Below are 21115 nucleotides of genomic sequence, written 5' to 3' on the forward strand. Positions count from 1 at the left end.
GAAAAAAAAAAGTGGCTTGGAATCTTCGGTATTCTGTGTTTGGAAATGGAGGTGAATGACTTTAATAACAAAAGACTTTTAAAGGACATTGTATTATTCTCACATTCATCAATACAATAAGAAATGATCATGACTATAAAATAAACATACAGGCAAACATACAATCCCTCACTCCCAAATACGAAACTTTCACACAAAATTTTAAAAATGTATATATATATATATGGTCAGTCGTAAAGCCAGCAAACAATTGCTGATTTGACTATTCAGTTGAAACTTTTTAGTTTTGTCGTACAATAGAGCTCAAACACTTTCCTCGGAGACTACAGGGTCTATATGGGCACAGAATCTTATATCTTTTTACTTTCTTATGCTGGCTGGCCAATTGCAAACAAAATACATGGAAATGCTGCATTTGTGATCAAAGAAGGCCTTTTCAGATGTAAATGGTTTTAGTTTAGAATACATTCTAATCAAGTGTGCCTGTTGTTGTTAGTGACCTTCAAAACTAGTTAGATAAAATAAACATATATCAGACATTTTCACAACTTCTTATAAGGGCGTGGGTTACCGTATATCTTGCGTGGACCGCTCATTCATTGTATATTCTCAACAGATGTCCTCAAAAACTTTGAAGGTCACAGAGGGGTCACATGTGAAATTAGGATGGCCACGCACAGAGTCGCCACAACCGACTCGAAAAAATAACGTTCATGCTTTTTTTTTTTTTTGCTCTAAAATGCTGCACAAAAACGCAGCGAATAGATGACACAATACCTATGACGGACACCAAAACATTTACGGTTTACTGTATACGCCATATATTTCGCAAGTTTTTCGCAAATCGGGAATTCCCGACGATTTAGCGAGTGGTTAAATTTGCCATCGTGGAGTCCTGTACTGCACGGAGAAATGTACACGCGTACGTATCATTCACATTGGGATCAGAGTCAATATTTTTCGCGTGTCTTTAATTTCGCGAATAGCACCCATCTCGCGACATTCGCGAAAATAAAAACCTCGCGAAATATTCGGCGTATACAGTATCTGTGTGAGTGCGGAAGCAACCTACCACAATCACACAGCAGGAAATCAATGATTCTTTGGAAGCAAGAGATGATCATTCACTGAGAATGTAACGGAGATTACTCATGTAACCACCACAAACAGACAGAAACTCTCCTCATTTATCATTTAGCTCCAGTGTAATGTGAGAAACCCAGGAAAATAATCATCACATTACTGAATGAAGAGCTACGAAACTTGTGTGGAGCAACCCATTGTTTTCCAAAGCTAATGTCCAGGAAATTTGTCCTTCTTAGCATCATCAAGTGCAGCACATCAAAATTCAAAGATGCATATTTTGACAAAGAGAAAGATATCTATATATGGATGCAACATCTGACCTTTTACTGTAATGTCATCAAATGTCCCTTCACCTCTTTTACTCAGGTCACAATTATACACACACACACACACACACATACCAGCACACAAATGCACTTGTAAAGGCCTTCAGACACGGACCTATCGGTTCTGATGCCCATTTTTTGTTACTGCTCACCAAGGGACCCAGAGGCAATGCATTTATTCTGGGACCATGCGCTGCACGCATTTGTAGTAAAATTTCCACCCTTACACTGTGACGTCCCATTTTCCGTACAAACATGAACCCATTTTGAGTGCATTTTTAGGAAGCGTCTATTCAGTAGACCTACATCTGTAAGACATCCACCACCGGAATATCTTCATAGCCATTAAATGTATGCTCCAGAAACAAATCATATCTGAAGGTGTTTACAAATGCAAACACACACAAACACACAGACAAACACACAGACAAACACACACAATTTTAAAAGGCCATAACAATAAAGACCTATTTATGCTATACACTTTGCAGTGTCCAATCTTGGACCAGAAGTTTAGGAATTTGAAGTTGATGATTGACCTGCTATGCCCCCACCCCCTCCTAGAAACCATGAACCCACTTCCAATGGCTCCTCCTACGATCCCAAACACTCCTTTCCCTACCAAGCAGCCGGGAATGTCTCTCGATGCTGCCTGCGTAATGGTTAGTCGGTCTGTCGCATCTAGAAAGGACTGTAATTAAAGATGTTAACACGACATGGACAAACACACAGTTACTTGCATGTACATTAGAGCTATATTTCTCTTCCACTTCTACTTTCTGCTATATTTTTCATTTCTCTCTTTGTCTATGTATGTATCTCTCTCTCTCTCTCTCTCTCTCTTTCTTTCTCTCTCTCTCTCTCTCTTAATTAGTTTCTGGATATTTTCAAACACACTTTAAATCAGTCTCCTCCAAGCTGAAGCAATACATATGACAATCTTCACAATTCTCTCTAGAACAGATATCTACAGTAAAAGGCCTCGATACAAACACTCCATTCACAGAAAAAGTACAGATTCCATTGTAATTTTTCAGCTTAGGAAATGCCACACCTGCTCAGAAGCTGAAAACCTCAACTCCTAATCATTTTATATTCATCTTCTTTTTTTCTCCTTTTTCTTTTCTTTTTTTTTTTGCCGTTTGATCCCCTAATATAGGATACACATTAATTTTTCTCTAGAAGTGACAACACAAGTACTGCAAGATTTGTCTTTCCTTACGTCTGAACACATTTCCACGCCCTTGGGTCCCACCATGGCGCCTGCCTGGTCTTCTTACACTGTTGGCAAGCCGTTGCCGTGGTAATTACATTTTCCTCCGGCTCTTATTGATTCCTTGGCTGCAGCGTGGGTACCAGGTTCAATGCGAGCAGCTGCCGCCCTTCCTTCTAACACCCACCAGTCTTTTGGTCGTCCTCCCTGTTTTTCCTTGCAGGGGGACTCCCTGACGTCTTTGGCTTTCACTGGTCTATTCCAACATGATCATCCTTTAACCCGCTCATCTTCTCTTGTTCTCTCATCTCTCTCTCTCTCTCTCTCTCTCTCATCTCTCTCTTTCTATCTTTCCGTTGCCAATCTAGGCCTCAAGCTTTGAAGTTGAGCCTCACGTGCGAGCTGCTATTTGCTCACTCCTCTCCATCATCGTCTTTGGTTTACGCCGCGTCCCTTTAAAGCGACATACGATCCCTCCTCAACCTGGAAGCTGCTCCGTCGACTCGAGCCGCCTACAAAAGCTTGGGATGCTTGGATTTGCGGGATGCTCCAACTCCAACGTTTTGCCGCAGCATTAGTACTCTCTTGAGGTTTGGCTCCTACAAACTCCTAAACATCTGCACTTCCTTTTACATATGCCTTTTTACAATGTGTCTGCAAAACGCAATTGTTTAATCCAGTGTTGCACATCCAAATATCTTTTCTTCTTCTTCTTTTTTTTTTCCTCCCTAAAAAGTCTACAATCAAGAGTTGAATATGCCATATGAACAAAAACACAAAACTGCTGCAAGCTTGGACCATTGATTCTTGCACCAGTTCAGCATTAACTCCATATTCTTACAGTAAAGTTTAATGAAATTCTTGTCCTTGAATTCAATATTTCCATCCACTGTCAATCTAGTGTCAGCCATGCCACCCGTACATTTGTTTATTATTATCATCTGGGCATGCTGCTTTGGTCCAGATCGGATGCGATCTTATCGAGACATGTCAATCAAATCATACGGATAGTCGTCTCCAAAATCCTCGGAGTGGATGTTGTTGAGTTCAGTTGCCGCGGCTTCATCACTCCCAGCGCTCATATGTAGACTGGTTGCTCCTGTCCCGTTAGCAGCTTGTACATGGAGAGGGGCATGGTCTTCATACGGATCTGGATGTCAAATTTGATGCAAAACAGGACAAAAATATTGTGATCTGGTTAATGACATGTTCATCTCTCTCAGTTTGTCCTAACAATGTACATCTTTTGCTATCACTTGACAGGTGATCTGCCTTCCCAAAGGCAGACAGCATCTACAGATCTCAAGTAGGCAGGCAGACCAACTTTGTTGGGAGAAAACTTGTGCTGGTTGAAAAAAAAAAAGCACACTTGTTGCCTCTTTCAATCTCTCTAATCATATTTCACAGGGAATTTTACCACACCAAACTGCTGACTGAATTTACATGCCTTCTATTATTAAGTAAAATAACATGAATTCTGAATTATCATTACAGATGAAAAAGACTTCGGCATAAGATGCGGCAGCTAAATTTTGGGGGCTCTGGAAGCTAAACAATATCAAGCCCGGGGTTTATTATGATAAGTGCCACAACAACGCCCTGATTTACTTTGTGAAAATCTTTCATGGGTACCAATACCAATTTTATCAAGTTATGTTGTCTCGCATTATCAAAGTCAAAACATCCTTCCTACGTTAAATCTCAAGGTTCACTTCACTTTCCTTCCTTTTCTGTTGCTATTTGACAATGATATGGAACTTTCACTCATTCACATACCATTTTTTTCGCTGCTGATTTTAGATGCAAATGCTAAACCATAGTGTAGCACTTCAAATTTTGTGGCTGTCAAATATCGTATGTGACACCACCACAACTGTACTATCGAGCTTTAGATTTGTGACGCGAACGCTACAATGACGCTGCCTCCGGGGTTGGACAATGGCAATGGCTGTCTAAATACATTTCTAGTATTAGCGTTCACGTCCCAGATCTAAAGGTCAGTGCTGGCATGCTGCGCGAGGGCCTCCTTGCAGCGAGTTCACGAGTCCCTTACCTCCCCGACGGAAGTAGAGAGCATCTCAACGATCTTCTCGTGAGCGGTGGCCACGACGCTGCTGCCGTTGATCTCGATGATCCTGTGCCCCACCCTGACTCCGCCCCTTTCGGCAATACCTCCACGCATCAGACTGCAGATCTGGGGGATGAGAAGAAGGAGTAAAGAATTAACAGGGGAAGCAAGGCAGGTGGCACAGAGTAATTTGTGCGTCCCTTTTGCACACCTGGGGGGTGTTTCATGAAACTTTTTGTCGGTGATTTACACCGACAACTGTTAAAAGCTACTGAAATCCTTGCGTCTGATTGGCTGATAGCAAATTTGTCGGTGTAAACCTCCGACGAACTCGTTGATGAAACGCCCCCCCAGGGGGGCGTTTCATCAACGAGTTCGTCGGAGTTTTCACCGACGAATTTGCTATCAGCCAATCAGACCAAGAATTTCATTAGCTTTTAACAGTTGTCAGTGTAAATCCTTGCATCTGATTGGCTGATAGCAAATTCGTCGGTGAAAACCCCCGGAGGTTTTCACCGACAAATTTGCTATCAGCCAATCAGATGCAAGGATTTCAGTAGCTCCTTGCGTCTGATTGGCTGATAGCAAATTTGTCGGTGAAAAGCTCCGACGAACTCGTTGATGAAACGCCCCCCAATTTGTCGGTGAAAAGCTCCGACGAACTCGTTGATGAAACGCCCCCCTGGGGGGGCGTTTCATCAACGAGTTCGTCGGAGCTTTTCACCGACAAATTTGCTATCAGCCAATCAGATGCAAGGATTTCAGTAGCTTTTCACAGTTGTCAGTGTAAATCACTGACAAAAAGTTTCATGAAACGGTCCCCTGAAAATTAGATTCCTTTCATAAGCCGGTATATTGTATGTATATTGCAGAGCCCTGTTTTTCAACCAATGGGCTGTGAAGCTCTTGCAGGTGGGCTGCAATGTCAGCCAATAAAGAAATAAAAAAAAAATTGTATTCAATCTTACTGGGCCTCCAAAATATCTGTAGCGAGCCAAAGTGGGCCTCACGTTGAAAAAGGTTGAGTAGCACAGTTGTAGAGGTAGGTAAATCAGACCTTTCCTCAGAATAATAAAACTTGGAAACTTCTTTAAAATGGATGGGGAATGAATACTATAAATTTCCAGTCAAAATTTATTCAAACCCTGAAAAATGCAAATTGTTATTCCCGGTACAAAAGGGGTGCATATCTTCAGTGACATGGTGATTAGTTTTCAATTTCTTTGTAAACATTCTTGGTGGTGTATTACTGTGAGATTTCATACACAATGTTGGGAGACATTCTTCAACAATGCAAAATATTGTGATGTTGGAAAAAAAAAAAGGATATGTAACCTTTAAAGAAGTGTAGATGCAACTACATGTATCTGTGTGCTACCTACCTGTACACCATCAAATTGATCAGGTTTATGTAGGATACATTATAGGAAATGTGTCAACTTCAACAAAGACTGCTAAGAATCAAACGAACACTATAAAAAATGACATGAAATCTAAATTTCTGTCATTCATTTGCACAGAAAGCTTAAGCTAGTTCAAAATTCAGGGGTTGTTGGAGTTGTGGATTAATGGGGAGTATCGGTGAGCAACTTTCAAAGATCACTTGTTGATCCCTTGCACAGATAAATAATCATTCTCACGTTATACCTGTAAGACCTAAAATCTGCTGCCCATCTATTACACAAACCGAAACAAACAACACCAAAAAAAAAATGCATATATATTTAAGTCTATATTTCATCTCCATAAGGACAAGAGAATATCTACGTAAGTAATCAAGTTTGCTTTTTGTTCTCAGTGATGTGCAGAATGATACGGATGCAAAGATGAATGACCAGGGTCAAGCGGCTACTCACAATTCCGTTCTGGACACTGAATCCCAGCTGGTACTTGGTGTCGGGCCTCTTGATGAGCACCTGAGTGACCGGTGGGCAGGACACCACGTTGAATTTTACAAGACACTGACTTTTTAAACTCTGCCACAGAGAGACAAGGAGATATAACATGCCATTCATTAGGACCACTGAATTGAGGCAATGCCATCAACACATAAAACTCATCCTTCATGAAATTACTTGCCAAAGAAAATACAAAAAAAGGAAAAGAAAAAGCAATATCTACCTAAACTCTGCTCTTACTCTAAGTTCTGACTCGTTTATGCCAGTAAGTTATCTTGTCAGGGTTCCTATGGAGAATATAAACTGACCAGCCAGGGTCCTATTTCATATAATTTGTCATCAATATTAAACAACTGCCACATTTCTATGACAAATCTGCTCTTGGCCAATCAGATGCAAGGATTTCAGTAGCTTTTAACAACTATCGTAAACTTGATCTTGATAACAAGTTGTATGAAACGGGGCCCTGGTCACATGACTCTTTGGTTATTTCAGAGTCCCTGAATTGCCATATTTACTCAAAGGCTAACGACAATGGATGCATGCAAAGCATCCACTGTCTATATCCACTTGTAGTCGTTGTTTTCTTATTACTGATTTTGAATCTGTGGCAGTTTTTGTATGAAAAACTGCCACCAATTCAACATTGATACGATGTAATAAGAAAACAACGAATAAAGCAAGACAAGTGGATATAGGCGGTGGATGCTGTTCATAGTCTTGCCGCATCAAGCATGCCCCCTTAGCAAAGACAATAGTCTCGCCACATCACACGTTTAGCGTGACAGCAAAGACAATAGCTGCATCCTCCGCCTATGATAACAGGCTACCTAAACAGGAGAATCAAAGGTGGGGGTAAGGGGGGGGGGGGTTGGAGAAGGCCTGGAATATTATAGGAATATTATAGGAATCTCACCTTGATGATTTGCTGGCACTGCTGCAGTGGAAGCCCTACAAGGCTGGTGCCGTTGATGGACATCACCTGGTCGCCGATGTTCAGCTTGCCCGACCGGGCGGCGGCACCAAAGGGAGACATGTTGGCAATCACCACCGTGGGGATGAGGGAGCCCCACCCTGACTCCACCACCACCATCCCCATGATCTCTCCACGCTCCTTCTCGATCAAGACCTAACGGGAGAGAAACGCAACACCAGTGTCTTCATTGATAATGATGCTGACAATAATAATGATGATAATGATGATGATGATAATGATGATTATCATGATGATAATGATTACGATAATGATAACGTTGGCAATAATGATAATGATAAAGAAAATAACAACAACTGCAATACTCTGATAATAATAGAGTCTTCAACAACAACAACAACAGCTTAAAAAAAAATCATGTTGCTGCTAGATCATGGCATGGCATTAAAAAATTGATGGTGTTTTGTTTTTTGCCACTCTCACACAAAGCCATCAAGGTAACAAATTGCCTATGAAAAGAGATGATCTATTGGTCATAACAACACCTACAAAGGTCAACAATGACAAGCCCCCGTCATATTTTTCCCCTTCTGGTTGGATCAGAGTGCAATTTGTGGCTTATTAATGAAAGCTGGTAAAGAGAGAGTCATTAGCTAATTTCACACCCTGCCCTCTCCCCCACTCAACGCTTGACCAGTTGGCTATTCAGCAGGCAATTACAGGTACTCCCTGGCATGGAATGGCTGCCTCCACCAATTCACACTCCTGCCCCCATCCTTCATCACTCTTTCATGAGCTAATGAAGGTCACACAGAAACTCTCTAGGACATGGGGATGTCCTTCCCACGTCCTGCATTACACAGGGCGGAAGCTGCCAGACGATAAACTCTTGTAATATTTCTCTTCATGCCTTAACTCTTTATGTGCCATGGTGGAAACCCCCTATGTGCCACATTATTCTGAGATACGAAGGTAGTCATGCTTTGAGAAAGAATTCTGTGTTTCCAATTTGTATAACTTCTTCAAATTTTTGTTAAGCTGTACATAATAATGAGCAAAGTGTTAGAGGAATGCCAAACATTGCTTTGATATACATTGTATGACAAATCTATTTTCAATATTTCTTTTAAATGACCAGTTGCTACATTACTGTGAAAGCATGAATTTTGCACATAAAACCATGACAGAAACTTAGAATGTAAACGCAAATCTAGTTAGGAATACCGCTTGATAGTTAACCACCACATAGACTGCAAGCCATAAGTGAGAGGAACAAAGGCCCGAGAAACGCTTTCATTGTACCGGGGGATTAGCGATTTATCGATCGGTTTCGGCGGCTTTGTTTGTTGAGCAGAATATGCGAAATTGGCACGCCGTCGACAGAGTCGGACGTGCGAACGTGGCACATAAAGAGTTAATACAAACTGATATGCATGTTTAGAAGCATGAACATTCAGGGGAGAATGTAAAATTGCACGGGTAATATTTGATGACATGCACTCAAGTTGCATACCTTAGCTGCAGAGAGTACATTTATTTTGTTCAAAGAGATTTACAAGGAATTTTTTTTTTTTTTTTTTTTTTTTGGGGGGGGGGGGGATTGATCCCTTCTGTCCCAGATACAGTGTGTAACACACTATGGGGTTTTTGTGCCAACAGCACTCAAAGCACACAACGGGTTACTAAAACAGAGGTGCTGGACAGTAGTTTGAGGTCTAGCATGTCTGCGGATTTGTTCTGATGACGTCATGGACGGATAGTGAGCTAAAGACAGCTTTCATAACACCTCAACCAAACACATTGTGTCACTTGCAAGAGATGATGATGATAATACTTATGATGAAGGTGATGATGATGATAATGAAGATGGTGATGATAATGAAGATGATGATGATAATAAAGATGGTGATGATAATGAAGATGATGATAATACTTATGATGATGGTGATGATGATGAATTGTTCTGGTGATGTCATGGACGGATAGTGAGCTAGAGACAGCCTTCATAACACCTCATCCAAACACATTGTGTCACTTGCAAGACATGATGATGATAATGATGATGATGGTGATGATGATAATGATGATGATGATGGTGATGATGATAATGAAGATGATGATAATGAAGATGATGATGATAATACTTCTGATGATTGTGATGATGGTGATAATGAAGATGATGATGATGATGACGACGATGATAACGATGATGTTGTCACGTTTGCTCTTACCTCTTTCTCGCACTCCTTGTTGGAGAAGAGCATGAGGTCGTCTCCATAGATCTCCTGCGAGTTGAGAACATCATGGTAGTCGATCTCCTGGGCGTGTGGGTCTTCGATGCCATTAGCCTTGAGAAACTCCAGGTAGGCCAGTGCAAAGGCCTGGCCTATTGTCTGAGCTATTAGCTGGGCCTGGTGATGGGGGACAAATCAGCAATAGGTGTAAAAAACACACTTCAATTATATCGTTTTAAGTTGAGTTACTTCTGATATTCGTGAGATGTTACAGTGCTCATAAGTTAACAGTCTGCACCGTGTGCATCGAAGCAATAGTTCTTTTGACATGAATACTTTTTGTGTATTTCCTAAGACCTACTTGTACTTGATGAATGTACTTGCAAAGTACTACTTCTAAGAGAGTAAAATATAAAATCCAAATGGTGTTGCCAAAATTTGTTTCCTGTCTCTTACAAACAGACAGAGCTGTTGGTGTGTTGCCTTGTGCATTTTTAGAACATTTGTTTGCTTAACTCAGAGAGAGAGAAAACAAAAACAAAAACAAAAACCCTAAAAGAACTTTGTGGCCTACAGAGCAATTGGCACTGTTGTGTTATCACTGGATGTCATTCAATCCAGGGTATACTGTGTAATGTCAATGTGTTGCTTTTTGTTTCACCAATACCTTGTTAAGTCTTCTTTGGACATTACAGTGTCTGCCATCAGAGTAGTTTTTGCAATCAAGAAAGTGAAAAACAAACACAAACAGGAATCTTGACAATAAACCCTATCTACGCATCTTTAAAACGCCCGTTATCAGAATGTGCAGCTTGCTCATTTTGATTGAGTGATGGAAGATTTGAAAAATCAGGTTCAAATCTCTTGGCACGCAAGAAATTGCTCAGTCACAGGTACTGGCAATCATGAGTGGCGGTGACCTTTATTTCGCTAATATCCCACTGGGCAGGAGTTCGCACCAAACAACGCCACGAGCCCCCGATCGGAACTGACGTCTGGTTCTTAATGAATGGCACACACACACGCTACCAATGCCATGATGGCAGCAGAGCCCAGGCAACGTCCTCTGCTGTGCTGTGCTATATCAATAGGCTTGGAGAAAATAACACTTTTTCCCTTTTCTGTGGTGATGTCCTATCTCGACTTGGATGGGGGGAAAACATGGATAATGGCTGAAGGACATCTCCTATACTGGGGGGAAAAAGCACTTGTTGGCTCTTGTCATCACATACATGTAGACACAGCATTTAGACTTTGTTTATTCAATGTCCCGCCACACTACCGGCTCCTTGCTCCATTTCTATCACAGCTTGCTATCATCTCTCCGAGTATTTGACATTAGCTGCCAAGACTACCTCCCCTCCCCCCCCCCCCCCCCCCCCTCCACCAAATATTGTCTGGTACACAAGCCGTAAGCAGCTGAGCAAGGCACAGACACAACACTTACAAGGAAACAGGAAAGATTGTAAGCTTTTGATAAATAATATATATATATATATGAAATAAAATATATATACATATGTAAGAATAATGTTCTCTGCGCACTTTCAGGTGAGATTTTACAAAATCAGCTGAGGCATTACAAAACAAGGTGAGTGTTATATGTGACAATGATGAGATGCCCCTCATATAGCCCTCTAGCACTGCCCTTCCTTTTGCAACATTGTGTCCTGTCTATGACATTTTGTCTCATGACCTTGACAGACCATGTCGAATCTTTGTATAATAGTATCACAAGATTGGTTGAATTGAGCCCAAGACTAATCTGAGTGAAGACATTATGATGAAATATTCCAACCCAAAATCTCTCCCTGGCGATCACTAAAGACAGAGAAACGTGATGGCTGGATTTCTGAGACTTGAGGCTTCCTTCATAATACCGCTATTTACAATTTGTGAATAGTCATAATAAAGAGGACAGGTGTAATGATGGTCAGAGGAGAAAGAAGAGGAAGAACAGGAAGGGCAGGTGATGGAGGAGCAAGAGGTGGCGAAAGAGGAAGAGGAGGAGGAAGAGGAAGAGGAGGAGGAGGAGAGGAGGAGGAGGTAGAGGGGGAGGAGGTGGTGGTGGAAGAAGATGAGGCGGAGAAAGGAAGAGGAGGAAGAAGAGGAGGAGGAAGAAGAAGAGGAGGAGGAGAAGAGGAGAAGGAAAAGTATGAGGAAGAGGAGGAGGTGGAGGAAGGGGATAAGGAGGAGGAAGAGGAGTAGGAGGAAGAGGAAAGGAAGAGTAGAAGGAAGAGGTGGAGGAAGGGGATGAGGAGGACGAAGAGGAGGAAGAGAAGGAGGAAGAGGAGGGGAGGAAGGAGGAGGTGGAGGAGAAAGAGGAGGAGGAGGAGGAAGGAGAGGACGGTGGAGGAAGGAGGAGGAAGAGGAGGTAGAGAAGAGGAGGAGGAGGAGAAGGAAGAGGAGAAGAAGGAGGAAGAGGAGGAGAAGGGCGAACAGGAGGAAGGAGAGGAAATGGAGGAGGAGGAGGAGGATTGGTATGACTCACATCTTCTGTCTCAAAGACGTGGCAGATGATCTTCCTGGGCTGGCGACGACCCTCTGCATCGAGCATCACCCCACTTTCCTCCATGGCCTCGTCCAGTGAGGTATATACAGAAAAAAAAACCAGCTACGGTAAAGTGGTAGAGAGTAACGTGCTTGTAATTTCCCTCTTTAAAAAAAAAAAAAAAAAAAAAATCATTGACAGATATTCAATTCCATTAACATCAGGGACAAGTTCATTATACTATTTTGACTGCATATTCTGAAGTTCTTCCAGAGCATAATTATGATAAAGGACTAGAGCTTGGTCAAACCTATCGAACTGCTTGTATTATGATTTGCTGGAAGAAAACATTCTAAAAATTGCCATTGTTTTCGAGTGATTTGTTGCATACTCTTTCAGGAAAGAACCACATAACCCAGCCCAGACAACATGGTAGTGACAAAGACGACAGTGGTGACGACGACGACGACTTGCCCCTAGCAGAATTGATTAAGCCAGGTATGGAAAGGAAAATTTGAAATAAAAATTAAAACACATTGCACTTTACCAATTTGTAATTGCCTAGCTTAAATCTTCCATGGATGTTGATCACAACAAAGTGCAGGTCTGGATTTGAGTCATTCTGGTCAATGAAATATGATAAAAATGAACATAACCAACTACCGTAATGCTGACGAGCTGCCCTTGGCAGAATTGACTGAACAAAGTGTGTTTATATAAATATAAATTAGCACACACATAAATTTAAATGAACGTGAGAATTTATCTGCATTATTTAAAATACTTTTAGGGACAGGTTCATTATAGTATTCTACTGCGTATTCTAAAGTCTTCCTGAGCATAATTATGATAAAAGACTAGAGCTTGGTCAAACCTATCGAACTGCTTGTATTATGATTTGCTGGAAGAAAACATTCTAAAAGTTGCCATTGTTTTCGAGTGATTTGTTGCATACTCTTTCAGGAAAGAACCACATAACCCAGCCCAGACAACATGGTAGTGACAAAGACGACAGTGGTGACGACGACGACGACTTGCCCCTAGCAGAATTGATTGTATGGAAAGGAAAATTTAAAATAAAAATTAAAACACATTGCACTATACCAATTTTGTTAATTGCCTAGCTTAATTCGTCCATGGATGTTGATCACAACAAAGTGCAGGTCTGGATTTGAGTCATTCTGGTCAATGAAATATGATAAAAATGAACATAACCAACTACCGTAATGCTGACGAGCTGTCCTTGGCAGAATTGACTGAACAAAGTGTGTTTATATAAATATAAATTAGCACACACATAAATTTAAATGAGCGTGAGAATTTATCTGCATTATTTAAAATACTTTTAGGGACAGGTTCATTATAGTATTCTACTGCGTATTCTAAAGTCTTCCTGTGACATAATTATAATAGATAACAAATGACTAGCACTTGGTCAAACCTATCCAATTGCTTGTATTATAATATACTTAAGAGGAAACATGAACTAAATGCTAGAGTTTTCTGTAACATTTTTTTTTAAGGAATGGATGACATTAACCAGGCCACTGAGCCCATGCAACTTTCTGAAGACTCAATTGAGAAATCAGTGGGAACAGCCAATGACAAGGATGGTGGAGATAAGTCACCTCTACCAGAATTGACCCCAAAAGGTACTCAATTAAGATTAAGAAATGTTAACCAACATATAACTTGCGAATAGCCTGAATGAGAGATTAAGAGTGGATATACGATGTTCAGAAATTATTATTGACAGAAGCACAACCGTTTCACAAGCATATGCCAGAGTTCCGGGAATTAGATAAATGTAAATGGCTTGAATTCAACTTGTCATGCTGCTTGAATAGAAATTATATATCTATTTCATTTACAAATAGGCCTGTATGACAGTATATGTCTTGACAAGAAAATATAATTGACACAAGTTCGGGTAATTCATCTACAATTTTGTTAGATTCCATTTATGATGATCCATTCGATGTCAAATCTGCAAACCCTAGTGATATAAATGTGATTATTGTATGGAGTCTGGAAACTGAATTAAGGAGCAAGATAGCCAAGCAGACACGATAAAGAATTCATGTATACGTTCTTACAGTTGGAATAAATATCACATGGTTATGATATCACCAACAAAATATTGTTCACATTTTGAAAGACAATGAAAGGAAATAAGTGGCACATGTAATTTTTCGATGGCTACCCCTTTTGTCTGGGGAAAGGGGCTTTCACAATTGGTTGTGCGATCGCTATTGCCATTATTTCTTGATAGTATACTTTGTACAGGATCGCAAGCAATCGCAAGCGATCACATGACCGATTGTGAAAGCCCCTTAATTAGCAGCAGTGCGTATGATAACAAATTGCTAGCACTTCGTGAAACCTATCCAATTGCTTTTATCATAATTTGTTGAAAAGGAAACATGAACTAAATGCTAGAGTTTTCTGTAACATTTTTTTAAAGGAATGGACCACATTTACCAGGCCACTGAGCCCATGCAATTTTCTGGAGACTCTATTGAGGAAGCGGTGGGAACAGATACTAATGACGAGGATGGTGGAGATGAGTCATCTCTACCAGAATTGACCCCAAAAGGTACTCAATTAAGATTAAGAATTGTCAACCAACATATACTTTGCGAATAGCCTGAATGAAAGATCAATAGTGGATATATATGATAAGAAATTATTATTGGCAGAACGCACAGCCGTTTTATGGGCATGTGCCAGAGTTTATGGGAATTAGAGAAATGTAAATGGCTTGAATTTAACTGGTCAGGTTGCTTGAATAGAAATTATATATTATTGCATTTACAAATGGGACTGTATGACAGTATGTGTCTTAAAAGAAAACAAAATCGACACAAGTTCGGGTAATTCATCTACAATTTTGTTAAATTCCATTTATGACCATCCATTCGATGTCAAGTCTGCAAACCCTAGTGAAATAAAATTATTATTGTATGCAGTCCGGAAACTGAATTAAGGAGCAGGATAGCAAAGCAGACACGATACAGAATTCATGTATACGTTCTTACAGTTAAATAAATATCACATGGTTATAATATCAACAACAAAATCTTATTAAAATTTTGGAAGTGAATTAATATGAATAAGTGGCATATGTCATTTTCCAGTGCTACCCCATTTTTCTTGGTAACGACGGTGGGGTATTATTTGTGTGAAATATAATTTTATGTATTACTTAAGCCATGAGTTGGTAACAGTTAGTTAAAACAATGTTGGCTGTCACATTCTACGTAATTACCTAATTCATGGTCATAAGGGAATATTGATTTGAAAGTGTAAGATAAAACAACATACAAGTCCTCTCTAACATATCGGGCGAAGAGGTTATAATTTCATTAGTGTGAAAACATGAAAATGAATCTGTTGTCGAAGACTTGAAGTAAGCCATCTCCAAAATGGAAATGAGCCACGCCCCCTTAAAACACAAGTGAGCAATAAGGCAACTGACATTTGATAATGTGTTTGGAATCATTCAAAGTAATTAGTTGTTTTACTAAAAAGAGGCATTTGATCAATTGAATGGAAATATAAATGAAAAGTTAAAGTGATTGGAATTCGGCAACGAGTGTTAACTTGTTTTCCATTTTAGGTACTTTCTTGGATATAAGTCAAGCATTTCCTGAGTCGTTGTATGAACTGCAACAGGGCCTACCTATGTTCTGTTGTAATAGAGGATGTACTCGTGAAGTTTACCAGGAATGTATGACATGTTGGAAGCTGATCTGCTATGAACATTTTGTCGCAAAGGATCCTTGCAGTTGTCACGATGGCAAAGCTTGGGAGGTAAGAGTTAGCACGTTAAGTCTAAGCTTTAATTTAAAAATATCAAAAAGAAACTAAATACTAACAGTTCACCAATAATTCCGCGTGAGGTTTCACATACTTGACATAGTAGACAGACCTTGACATACTATTGTTATTTTCAAGAACTTCTCATAAAAAATATTGTCATGGTGACTTACAGTAAGCTTGGAGCTCGTTATTCAATATACACATGCATACATGAACTTGAATGTGATAAACATTGCCAGTCAATATTTATTCTAATTCTTCAGAGACTGTACCACAACATATGATTATTTCTAATGTTTCTATGTTGTAATCAAAATCAAACAAAAACTTAAGTCAATGGAAATGAACTAATATTTCTAATATTGATTTCTTCTTGCGAACAAACTAATGCAGATAGCATAAGAACTAAACAAGAAATCTTCAACACTTCGTTCACATGTAAACGGAAATAGTGTCGGAATTGAAACCAGATATGTTTTGATGCATTGTGTGTGACTCGTACTAATTATAGATAATTAAAATTGCGTTTAGTTCTTTATGAGAATTAAATTTCTGTTTGATTCTGATATATATATATATTATATATATATAATTATATATATGTAGGATGTTACAGACTTCGAGCGAGAGCGAAGCGACCGTGAGCAGCAAGATCCAGAGGTCTCACTTAACCATGCAGACTTCGAGCGAGAGCGAAGAGACCGTGAGCAGCAAGATCCGGAGGTCTCACTTAACCATGCAGACTTCGAGCGAGAGCGAAGCGACCGTGAGCAGCCAGACCCGGAGGTCTCACTTAACCTTGATGATGCTGAACAGCAGAAGGTAATACGGATTTTTTTCTTCTCTTTCAAATATAAATCAGTGTGACAACAAGCAATCACACAATTAAAGACATATCGTCCTTTTTGCAGATCAGCAGAAAACCATCCAAACATCTGTAAACCCTAGAGCATGGTGGGCAGGTTGTATATTCAAAATGTGAAATAGTTAAATCATGTAAAATTCAAATAATGCACGTAAACAGTGCATGAGAGATAGTCTTGCTCAGACACTTGGAAGTTTTGTTTCTTGAAATAATAGTTATCTGTGTGTAATTTAAATTACAAAACACATTATGAACATAATGTACATTATAGAAGACATTATTCAATATTTTGTAAAAAGTAATTAAAAAGGACTGTGTCAGAGACTAATATATTTTTTCGAGGTTCGAAAAAATAAATTCAAATTATAACGGTAGTTTGTACTTCACAAATGAAGACCCTACAGGTCTAAAAACTACACAAAGGTTTTTGTAACAGTGTCTTCTTCATTATATACCTTATTGTTTTACACCAATTGTATACACAAATTCAATGCAAAAGGGACATAATGTCTTTAAGGCTCTCCTTATCAATAAGTCCTCTAAATCACAAACTTATTAAAACAATCATATCAATTGTGCTTGTACTAGCATTTTGCTTATTTCTCCTGATGGCATAACGGCAATTGACTAAGCTCCTTCAAATTTAGCCAGGCAGAACGATAGCAGCCTCTTCCCGTGTTTTGAATAAAAGCGATATTTTTTATTCTTAATTCATAGATTTGTGAATTTATAACATAGTTCCCTGAAGACAGCATGGGCTTTCAGTTAAAACTATTAACATGTCATCACAGGCACCTTCAAAGCTTTTGAAAGGCTAATGAAAACTTTGCTAAAAATTTAACCCCCTTTTTGTATTCTCTGTTTCTTTTTGTTTTACTGAGTCCAGTTAGATATTCAGATAATGCTCTTACATTGGCTTCTTGTCTCCATATATCACTCGAAGGATGAAATAAATGAGACGGAGCAAGATCAAGGTGACCGTGACTCCCTCGAGCATCAAGAGGGTCAGCATACCCAACATGAAGATAACATGCACGAGGTTCAAGACAGTCAGTCTGAGGTGATTATATGATATAAAAGGTGTCATGAATTATGATAATATGAGCAGTATTTCAACAACAAAAATCTCTGTCAAATCATTATCTACACTTAGTAACTGCTTATTTCGGAAAGTGTGATTGGCTCTTCATACACGGGTTATGTACTGTAGTTCAATTACAGACTTGCAATAGCTTACAATCAAGTCCATTGCAAACGCGCCAGAAATTTAGTTTCTAAATTCTAAATTCCAAAATTCGCTACAACTTGGGGCACACAAGGATCAGACTGGTTCCACTGTATGGAATAATCTCCTTTTAGTTAGATAAACTTTGCTCTTCATCAGAGTCCTTTAAAAGTAGTTTAAAACTCACTTCTTTAATGCTACCTTTTGATTACCCATGCCTTGTATTAATAATTTACTTTCTATCTTACTCTTCTATTTTCGCGTGGAGCATTCTACAGAGTGGATTTGCCGCATTACAAATCTCATCAATCATTATTATCATTATTACTTACTGTTGCAGAATTTTAGGGAAACTAATATGAGAACTGCCTCGTGCCGTTTTTTCGACCTCTAATTTACGTCTGTAAACTCGCTGAAAAACGCATACGTTTTTAGACGCTAAACGGTTCAGTGTAGGACAGTACCTTTGTATTCACGAAACATGGCCCATATCTAATATTGACTTTTCACTTGCATATTGACATGTTTCTGTGGATTATTTTTGAACCTTCAGTATATTCCCACTTTTTTACAATAAACTTATGAAACAAATTTCCTTTTTACATTCTGTGTGCTACTTGTAGCAAGGAGAAAGAAAGAGTTAATCATGTGTTATTTTCTATTTCAGAAACGTGGGAGGAAGAGAAAACGGAATCCAGAAGAATGGAAGAAAAGACAGCAGTCAAGAAAACGTAATCGGGGAGAGGAATATGTTGTACGTAATAAAACAATCCCTGCCAGAAAGATAGGAAAGAAGTGTAACACAAAATGTCCCCATAAGTGCTTCTCTAAGTTCTCTGATGAAGACAGGAAAACATTGTTCGAGGATTACTGGAAAACGGGCTCCTACACCCGTCAGCGAGATTTTATTCATCACCATATTTCTCGGTCCAAAGCAATACCTAGAAAAAAGAGAAAAAGTCAGAAGCGAGTGCGTCACATGTACAAATACCATCTCCCGCTCACATCACAAAGGGAACGAGTGTGCAAACATTTCTTTCTCAGTACTTTGGGAATTGGTTCCAAGCTTATTGAGTATACATTGAAGAAGTATGAAGGCCCGTTTGCACGAGAAGACAGGAGGGGAAAGTTACCGTCAGTGAACAAAACTTCAGAAGAAGATGTTAAAAAAGTATGTGAACACATTGATTCATTTCCTGTTGTTGAATCACATTACTGTCGTGCGTCTTCAAAAAGGAAATATCTGGACCCTTCTTTAAGCGTTTCCAAGATGTACGCAATGTACGAATCGTCTGTATCGAAACCAGTTTCCTTCGCAGTGTATAGAAACATTTTCAATTCCCAATATAATTTGGGATTTCATCATCCGAAGAAAGATGAATGTAACACATGTGCTTCATTCAATAATTCAACTCCGGAAGAAAGGGAAGTTAAAGAGCAGAACTACAAGAAACACATTGCTGAAAAGGAAAGTGCAAGAGAAGAGAAACAAAGAGACAAGGAACGAGCAAAGATCGATCCAATCTTTAGCTCCTTTACTTTTGATCTTCAGCAGGTCTTGACTACACCCTATGGCCAGACATCTTCGTTCTATTACAAGCGGAAAATGTCTACGTATAATTTCACTGTATACAACCAGGCTACTGCATGTGGAAATTGCTTTGTCTGGCATGAGACTACAGCGAAGCGGGGAGCATGTGAGATTGGCTCATGCCTCTTAAAGTTCATGCAGTCACTTGATCCTGATACCACACACATAAGTTTCTTTTCTGACTGCTGTGGAGGCCAAAATCGGAACAGAATTATAGCTTGCACTTTGCTATATGCAGTTCTGCACACTAATGTTGCCATCATTGACCATAAATTCTTGATCAGCGGACATACTCAAATGGAATGTGACGCGATGCATTCCTGCATCGAAAGGAACAAAAGGGGAGTGACAATCCATCACCCCGACCAGTGGATACCAGTTATTCAAACAGCAAGGAACAGGAATCGGTATGAAGTTACCCACATGACGAAAGAGGACTTCCTTGATCTGCGTCAGTTGACAACACCCTGTGTGAAGTACATGAAGAAGGACAGGGCTGGCAATCCCGTCAACTGGTTGAAAATTCGTCAGATCCGCGTACAGAGGACAGACCCCTCTGTCATCAAAATAAAGTATGATTTCAACGAAGACTTCGTAGAAGTTCGCGTCTCGGGCTCAAGTCGAAGAAATGACATGCGTCTGCCTCTGTTGTACAAGCAACATCTCGCCCTCTCAAGGGAAAAGAAGCAAGATTTGCTTAGTTTGTGCAAGGACAACATTATCTCATCGATGTATCACAGCTACTATGAAAACCTCACGACAGAGGTACAACAGTCTCAGAGTGATGAATCCGAGGAGGAGGAAAATGATGGACACATGCATCAAACATCCGAACAGTGAATCATATTGTAGGCCTACTGTTGTGGCTTGAACACAGACGACAGTACAAATACATATACAGCTGTAGCACTCTTGTGCATCGTTTGAATTCTACACATCTTGCGACTTTGACATTTCACAGACATGATCCAAATACTAGTATCATTAGTTGTATACAGTGTTTGGTGTATTTAGGGAAGTCTGCAAAAGGACTTTCTAACTTTAAGGCGGAGATACACATACAGTATATAACATGAGCCAACCTGATGTCTGCATTAGAGCCTATTAGCATATGGAATGGAACTTTAGATTTCATACTGCCTTACTTTGGTAAAAGGAATCAAGAGACATACCATCCAAATTTGAGTAATTGACGTTTTTATATTACACCTAATGTGCTCTTCTTCCAAGTCAAATTTAATGCACAAACACTCACCTTGCTCAGAGATATAATAGGTTATACATTGTGATATTCCATTGATGCCCTTGCAAATTTGAGACACATTTTGGTCATTACAAGGAGTATCACTTTTGTCGCTTACT

At 39.6% G+C, this 21115-nt stretch overlaps 2 protein-coding genes across 2 annotated transcripts; one reads left to right on the forward strand and one right to left on the reverse strand.

Annotated features, from left to right (window-relative positions):
- Positions 1-2955: 2955 nt before the first annotated feature.
- On the reverse strand, positions 2956-12349 carry LOC139721682 (amyloid-beta A4 precursor protein-binding family A member 2-like; the record flags this gene model as incomplete). The annotated part of the gene is made up of 6 exons (XM_071633011.1): positions 2956-3775; positions 4679-4819; positions 6550-6669; positions 7508-7720; positions 9757-9936; positions 12251-12349. Coding segments are annotated over 6 exons (825 nt in total), but the record flags the coding sequence as incomplete, so codon positions are not given.
- Positions 12350-13402: 1053 nt separating this feature from the next.
- On the forward strand, positions 13403-19064 carry LOC139721706 (uncharacterized). The gene is made up of 5 exons (XM_071633035.1): positions 13403-13902; positions 14715-14846; positions 15870-16063; positions 16679-16894; positions 17881-19064. Exons 1-5 carry the CDS (start codon positions 13776-13778, stop codon positions 18007-18009), a joined length of 798 nt encoding a protein of 265 aa, XP_071489136.1. The 5' UTR covers positions 13403-13775; the 3' UTR covers positions 18010-19064.
- Positions 19065-21115: the final 2051 nt, after the last annotated feature.

Source organism: Diadema antillarum, unplaced genomic scaffold (genome assembly GCF_040938485.1).
Source record: "Diadema antillarum isolate AM-2024a unplaced genomic scaffold, OU_Dant_1.0 scf00000147, whole genome shotgun sequence".
Classification (NCBI taxonomy): Eukaryota; Metazoa; Echinodermata; class Echinoidea; order Diadematoida; family Diadematidae; genus Diadema; species Diadema antillarum.

Excerpts from the sequence above, each read along its gene's own strand:
- LOC139721706 (XM_071633035.1), top strand. The coding sequence starts at position 13,776 with ATGGATGACATTAACCAGGCCACTGAGCCCATGCAACTTTCTGAAGAC. Across the intron at positions 14,847-15,869 it reads ACCAGAATTGACCCCAAAAG|GTACTTTCTTGGATATAAGT; the intron begins GTACTCAATTAA and ends TTTCCATTTTAG. Across the intron at positions 16,064-16,678 it reads ACGATGGCAAAGCTTGGGAG|GATGTTACAGACTTCGAGCG; the intron begins GTAAGAGTTAGC and ends ATATATATGTAG.